Source organism: Hypomesus nipponensis, chromosome 8 (genome assembly GCF_054491055.1).
Source record: "Hypomesus nipponensis isolate SF chromosome 8, ASM5449105v1, whole genome shotgun sequence".
In the NCBI taxonomy this organism is placed as follows: domain Eukaryota; kingdom Metazoa; phylum Chordata; class Actinopteri; order Osmeriformes; family Osmeridae; genus Hypomesus; species Hypomesus nipponensis.
This window is the reverse complement of record NC_140368.1, coordinates 6,764,848-6,772,786: the sequence shown is the minus strand read 5'-3', so window position 1 is coordinate 6,772,786 and position 7,939 is coordinate 6,764,848. Positions and strand designations below refer to the sequence as shown.

Genomic DNA, 7,939 nt, shown 5'->3' with positions numbered 1-7,939 from the left:
TGGTCCTTTAGTCAGAGGAACTTTGAGGAACAGTTCCACTTTATATGTGTTGAGGCTCCAGTCAGAATTTCCAGACGTGCATAATGCAGAATCTTTCAATGAACAGTCCATGAGGCCAATATCTAACTGTTGTAGACTTTATGGTTCAGCTTTATCATGCTAATAATATATGAGAGGAGGAGGACTTTAGACCTATACTGTAGCTTGAAGCACCATCAATGCAGACCCAGGCAGAATGTTTCATACTGAAGTGACGCATCTCCACACACACACTGCACACACTCTCTCTGACATACACCCACGCACACACAGCCAGATCTGGGCGGAGCCAACAAGTCTATGGAGCGAGAGAGAAAGGCATAAATCTTTGATTCATACCCTGAATAAAGATAAAAGTTTTGTGTTTACTGCAAATCCTAGAAATGGAATCCCAAGCACGTTGGTTCATCTCAGTCTGAAAATAATCGGATGACAGATGTTCATTCAGATGGAGGCAGTAAATCTATCATCGCTATAGCACTACCGAGACCCTCGTTTGGAAAGGCAAAACTCTGAGGGTGTGTGTGTGGGGGGGGGGGGGGTGAAGGCAGGGGGCAACTATGTAGCTAATGAGCTTCCACAGAGGTGCCATGCTTTGCTCTGAGGACTAAGTAAATGGGGAAGTGATGTGGTACTTCTGGGCATCCTGCAGATTGCTTGCCAAAGAACCTCTGGTTCTCGATAAATCAATAAACAGACAAATGCTGAAAAAATAGGTTATGTATCTCTTGACATCTGGTAAATAAGATTCCTCAAGTGTCAGCCTTCAGGATAGAGGTCAAGGGTTCATTGTAATGCTATCAATCAGGTTGAATGCTAGATTATCTTTGTCAATCTCACCATTTTCAGTTTTCTTTTTCTAGTCGCTTCAGTGAAACATCTATGACATTATTTTCTGCCACATCTTGTGTGACAGACTGTGATTTGTTGTTGTCTGGTTGGATGATCAGCAACTAAAACATTGGCTACATGGCAGCAGTGCAGGAGAACAATTTATGACATGAAGCAAATAAAAGCTCTCATTGCTAGTCTCTACACTGCGTCATGTTAAAATGGGATCAGTCATGCATAGCTTCTGAAAGGTGTGATCAAACAAACTTGACTCAAATGAATCAATATGATGCTTGATATGAATAAACTTGAAGAATAATATCTGTACCCAATGACCAAGAAGTAAATGCAATCTTTGATCTTGAAATTGTCTTTCAACTACAATTCATTATTCATGTTGAAACCATACTTTTATGAAAATGAAACCTTCATAACTTTGTGTGTGTGTGTGTGCTTGTGTGTGTGTGATTCATTATTTTCCCATGGCAACAAACAAAACAAACACAAGTCCTCATCTAAATGCTAATAACTGTGTCTGTTTTCAAATACACACGTCACACAAACACTTCAGTTCAGTGAGTCAGTGGGTGGGTCCTTGAGACACACACATCCTATGCAACATGAGGCGCTATATGGGTGGTGGAGTATATAAATGTGTATAGGTGCATCCTATACAGTCACCGGCCTCCTTGACTGTTCCAAGTGTCAACCGCACAAGTCTTTGGTTGCCGTTATCAATTGCCTTGGGTCATTGAGATACACCCGCTTCTCTGACCCCGCTCCGCCATAAATGCTACTTTACCGCCCAGGCCAGCCACTGAGCCTTAACTGATGTGCCGCGCCCCCCAAAAATTGCAATTACTCTGGTGGATGGAAATAGAGAGCGGGAAGCCATTAGCTATTAGAGAAAGAACCTCTGTGAGTCAGAGATAATAGCAAGTCGAGGGTCGACAGAGCACAACTTCTGTTCATAGGCCAATGAGGCGACATCAAACGGATATCCAAATCCACTCTGCACCTTTGAGCACCTGCTCATGTGAATAGGCTACATTTTGCTCTCTTGATAAGTGATGAAGCCTTGAGCGTATGGACCCATGCAATCCACACAAACCCACAAGACCCCACGTGGTCTGAATGTTACCGTTGCCGCCTACCCTATGTGCTTCAGAGAATTGTAATGCCTGTTATAATTCTCTGCAATTGAAGATTTGTTTTATAAGCCAAAGAACATTTGAAAATTGTCATACGAATTCAGTATACAACAGTTTAATGCATGCATAATGTACCTAGTCTCAGAGGCAGGGTCAAATCATTAATGAGAGGGTGTGTGGTCTTATTTTACCACTCTGCTCGTAATAGCAAAGAGACCCAGTATCTAGTAATACGCAGTCTGTAACTTGGTTTGTTAAATAGCCAATCTTTCTCAAAGATTTGTATAGGGTTAAGATTTATCACAAAGAACCAGAGAGGCCTGGGAATGGAAGACATAGTGAGGGAAAGACAGAGAGACAGAGAGGTGGAGAGAGAGGGAGAGAGAGGGAGAGAGAGAGAGGCCTGGAGGAATAAATGGTATCATACATTGGATTTATTTTATAGCACTGTCGTTCACACAAAGTGGAGGAGGATGAATTTCCTTGGCTGCTCACCCAATCACCATATACCATATTTCCACTGTCATATTTGCAACTTCAGCTCCAGGGGAGACTTGCTCAATAGGGAGTGCTGTAGCATGAAATGAGAGAACAAGAATAAAAGATTCACTTTGATGGATTTGGAATGCCCTCTGTAGTCGTGTCCGTTGTTGGAAAATACAGGCCTATATATGAAAGTTAGATGTATGTGCAGAATATATGTATTTAGAGTCTCCAGAGTCCAACGAGTCGAATTGAAATTGAAACACACACATTGTATTGAAACACACACATTGTATTGAAACACACACATTGTATTGAAACACACACATTGTATTGAGACACGCACATTGTATCAGTGTTCGAAAAAGGTCAGCACAAAACTCTTCACACCAAAACAATAAACAATCGGTAGCATGCCAGTCCGCTAATTAGGCCTACATCTGACATTTTAATGAGAGTACTCTACAGAAGAAAGTGGAGAGATTTACCCAGACAGGGAATTTAATATCCTGAGCAGACCCATCACACAAAAGCTTTAATGCATCCAGGACATCTTTAATTGTCTCCATAGCAAGAGATAAACCAACCATCAAGGCTGCAGGATAACATGTTGCCATCATCTCCTAGAGATATAGGCAGGCCCTAGGCCTATAATAAACGTTCCCCTATCTATTTAATAGGTGGTTTAGGCCTGCATATAATTATCATTGTTGTGAAGGTATGGATCATGCAACCTAAATAATTATTTTGGTACAGGATTTCCCGCATTCTACTTTCTTCATCCTTCGTTCAATCACGGTTGGAGTGCGATTTTGCATGGATCGACCCTACCCTCTGGCGGCCACAGATGCTGACAGCAACCCCACAACGAGGGAGTCTTGATCTGTTTGTGCAGTGCGATGATTTTTTCAAGACTAAGGTTTTGTGTTTTTAAGTTAACGTGGCTGAATTTGTATGGAATAAGACATATAAATAAGACAATAAAAACATGATTGCCGTTCTATATTTTTTTATCAGCCCATCCACACTATTTAGCTCACCTCATTCTAAACAATTCAAAACATAAATGACATGGCGGGAAAGGTGGGGAGTTGTTATTTCTCATCAAAAACGTTTTTTTTTTACCGTCCATCATATTGTCATGGATACATTTTTCAGTTTACTGTAATCAATGCAAATAAAAATGCTTGATCCTAACCAATGGCTGTTTCTTTTTCTCTCCACAAAACCGTTCCGCCCATCCGCGCGACCTGAGGCCGCAGAAAACCTTTTCTCAGATGAAAAAACGCATGCGCACAGAGAAAACCAAATGGTTTGTTAACTCGCGGCAGACGGATGTGAACGAGCCAAAATCACCTGTATTCTGGCATTCATGGTGACACAGTGAGTACATATAAATATATTGATATTTTCTGTATGACAAATATATCTAAGACTTGTTTACCACATTACGGCTTCATTCTTTTAATCAAGGAACATATGGGCTATAATTAAAATTGCGTTTATTTTTCATTAATCGTATAATCCTGGACTAGAGTTATAGAGTTATTCCCAACATAACTTAATGAAGGTGGAATCCAAACAAAATAAAAATGTCCATTTTATACCATTTGCATCGAAAGCGCTCAATATTGAAAGAAAACATCTGTAGCCTCACCATATTCTAAAGGTTGGGAATCGGTATATTTTAATATCAATCATACAGCATTATATTTTTGTCACGCCTCATATGTGTGTATCTACAAGGAACATTTTTTCTCGATCTCCTGGATGCGACTGATGGAGGCTGCGGTCCACGAGCAACGCCTTCTCGCTATCATAACCGCTCAACCATCTCTCTCAAACATCCTGCTTCCAGTTGCGTTTCATTGGTTTGCAAGTGCGTTGTGCTTAACAGTACTCGTTTTGCACAAATACATACATGTATATACATATCACATTTGGAGTTTATTGACGGCATTGATGGAGACGGTTACGATTGATGTCATATAGATTTGATTATTACCCTTGCAGCGCAAAGAAGTTTGGGCAGGGATCATTTCATAGAAGTGGTCAGAGCATTCCGCAAGAGACATGCGCGCTCCAGCTGGTATTACAGCCACTGACGACACCATGGTGATTCCGTTTTACATTTCGCCTCAGAGATGAGTGTGGGAGGGTTTCCATGTACTGGCAGTGTGTTTGTTATCTTGTTCATTATTTATCCCAGAGGTTTGTCCTCCTAAGACAAATAAAATAAAATAAAATAGTTAATTAGTCATAGTCAATTAGTCATAGAAAATATGTAGATTTGCTGTGAGATGATTGATTTTGAGACATGAGTGTTAAAATGGTTCTAACTCTATTATTCTCCTCCAGTAATATTTAAATATTTTAGTTTTTTTTCGAATGAAATGTAGGATATAGTTAGACCTTACTAATTGCTGTATTTAATTGTATATTCTTCAATCAGGGCGTGTCTTTCCTACACTGAGCATGTGATGTTTACTTTAACTGCAGCCCATGGGGTCGGAGAGGGTGGAGATGCGAAAGAGACAGATGCAGATCCACCAGGAAGCAGCCGCCAGTGTCCTCCAAACTCGCCACGGGATGGGTGCTGCCCCCTCCAATGCTTCAAACGCCTGCTGCTTCTGCTGGTGCTGCTGCTGTAGCTGCTCCTGGTAAGCTCTTTTGCCCACATCAACCAAGACAAGGAGGACAGTTTTGGATGAGCAGAAAGCAATTCAGTGTTGCTTGGTGGCTGGATTTATTTCTACAATTAAATGTTTGAATGGGCAACAGTCTCCAAGTCACACAAACACAGAGATCATACATATCCCACAGTTATTCTCTTTGGGGCCAAGCCCACTGAGACATTAGTGTTTTGGAATTATGGACGTTCTCCTCCCCCAGGAGCCTCCCTACCTGTTATGTGCAGACTATGAGCATGTTAATTCACTCCTCGGGGACACCGAACAACAATTGTCTCCACATGTGTCTCAATTAATTCCTGCTAATTGTGGTAAAGCTTCAGTGCTTGGCTGCAACTCCTCCTGGGTCAGGTGTGCCCTGTGGTTTATGTCTTATTTCAGCCTGAATCTAATTAGAAAACAGGTGACTGCAGACATCAGGTGTTGAACATTTCTATTACGACACAACACAAATTTGTGTTTACGCAAGGCCTCCCTGTAGAGTAGGAACATTCATGAGGGCTGGGCTGGTACCTGTAACTTATGTGTAACACTTGTGTAACATTAAGTGTTACTTATGTGTAACACTTAAATAACATACAGTAATGTATCTTAATCAAATATTTCAGTTAACAGAATTAGACATTACATACATTTTACTATATAAAACACACTTATGCATACTATATCTACATAATTTTGACGCTGTCGTTTAATTACATGGCATGAATATCTTAATTGTGTGTTTCCCAGTCTGACTGTTAGGGGTGAAGATGAAAGGGTCCAGAGAACCACATATGAGAGGAGGCCGGAGGAAACTTGTGAGGACAGGTAAAGTATTGGGGGTCAGATGGCTTAGTGGTTAGGGAATCGGGCTATTAATCAGAGGGTTGTTGGTTTGATTCCTGGCCGTGCAAAATTACGTTGTGTCCTTTGACAAGGCATTTCACCCTACTTGCCTCGGGGGGAATGTCTCTGTACTTACTGTAAGTCACTCTGGATAAGAGCGTCTGCTAAAAATGACTAAATGTAAAAAAAATATTGAGCACTGTGGTTTCCACAATAAAACAGCAGTATCCAGAGAAAGGAAAGCTACCCCATGACTCACTTTGAATGCTTTTCACCCTCTTTTGGAGAAAACCTTCTCTCAGATGACTGGGTTCAAGACTACTGCTCTGCATGGAGGGACTTGTCTCTGCCTTTCAAAACATGTTAGATCAGAGATCAGCTCCAGGGCCAGAGAAAGGAAGGGGGACACTTATAGAATTCAAAAGGGTATTCATTGTTTTAAAACTCTTTTTTTTGTGAAGCCCTAAACCCACACTTGAAGATGCACGCTCCTGGTCCATGTCGTTTGAGAAGCTGATGAAAAGTGCGGCTGGACGGGGCTGCTTCCGCCAGTTCCTGCGGACAGAGTTCAGCGAGGAGAACATAGTGTTCTGGCTGGCCTGCGAAGAGCTCAAGAAGGAGACCAATAAGAGCGTGGTGGAGGAAAAAGTGCGACAAATATATGAGGATTTCATCTCAATACTATCTCCTAAAGAGGTGAGCTATGCCTTAGGCTTGGGGCCAATAGCTTTTCAGTTCACGTAAAAATGTTATTTAGAAAGGCTGTGACCCCAGCTATGGTTTTTAACTTACCTAGCACTGACCATTCAACAGATTAAACAGAACACATTTTCTCCAAATACAGCTCTAAAGATTTGATAGACAGAGATGATATGCTTTTCCCTCGCCTAGGTGAGTCTGGACTCACATGTTCGAGAAGTGATCAACCACAACATGCTGGAGCCCACTTCTCACACGTTCGAGGATGCCCAGCAGCAGATCTACACACTGATGCAGAGAGACTCGTACCCGCGTTACATGAACTCCTCAGCGTACACAGATCTACTGCAGAGCCTGGCCGAGCCTCCACCTGAAACATAAGGTCTCCAACAGCCCTCCGCACGCACTTACTAATGCCAGATTCAGAAACCAAGAACATCTGTTTCCTTGCCCTTACATAAGATCGGATGAGTTGAATAGTAAAAACCTTTTTTTTCTTTGAAGCAGACACATTAGAACATTTCCAATCCAAAACGTCTGAGCTGTTGTGTCTGAACTTGGCTTTAGATGACGCATGTGTCCCACAAAATAACTTTTACCCTCCAGTTGCAGTTCAAATGTTTAGATTTTTACAGGTAGATGAACAGGTACTGTTTGTGTACACAATATAAGCTTTCCTTGAAACGAGCAAGAACAAATGCTTGGTCCAGTTCCAGACAAGTAGATGTTTTCAAGACATATTTATATTTTTATATATTCCCTAGCGCTTGATATTGCACTTTTATATATTGTTTAAGGAGAGATAAGCATGTATCTGTGAGCACTATATTTATGTGTAGGTACAGTATATTGTCAGCCTTAATGTGTTTTAGGTTCGTTTTAGAGAAAATAGATCATACTTAATATCAAGAAGATTATGAAAGTGCCTTGGCATAAGATCTTACTACACTATCACAGTAGTTTGAATGGTGCGACAATTCATTTATATAACATGGTGGTGCTTTCAGCTCTTCTCAAAGAATAATAGTTTTACTACATTTTACAGAAAATATGAGCTGAGTCATAAAAATAGCCTGTGAATTTAAATACTGTGATTCTTATTGAGATATAATTTCTAATTAGGCATTGTTATGACAAGGAACAAATACATTTAAGAAAGAAAAAATACTGTGAAAGTACAACCACAGACTTATTGGTGTATTTTTTCAAATAAAGAAG

At 40.8% G+C, this 7,939-nt stretch overlaps 1 protein-coding gene across 1 annotated transcript; it reads left to right on the top strand.

The window, feature by feature from the left end:
- The first annotated feature begins 2,284 nt into the window (after positions 1–2,284).
- Positions 2,285–7,798, top strand: LOC146274931 (regulator of G-protein signaling 20-like). Its single transcript, XM_084703095.1, has 5 exons — positions 2,285–3,887; positions 5,004–5,164; positions 5,927–6,004; positions 6,484–6,718; positions 6,914–7,798. Exons 2-5 carry the CDS (start codon positions 5,007–5,009, stop codon positions 7,100–7,102), a joined length of 660 nt encoding a protein of 219 aa, XP_084559221.1. The 5' UTR covers positions 2,285–3,887; positions 5,004–5,006; the 3' UTR covers positions 7,103–7,798.
- Positions 7,799–7,939: the final 141 nt, after the last annotated feature.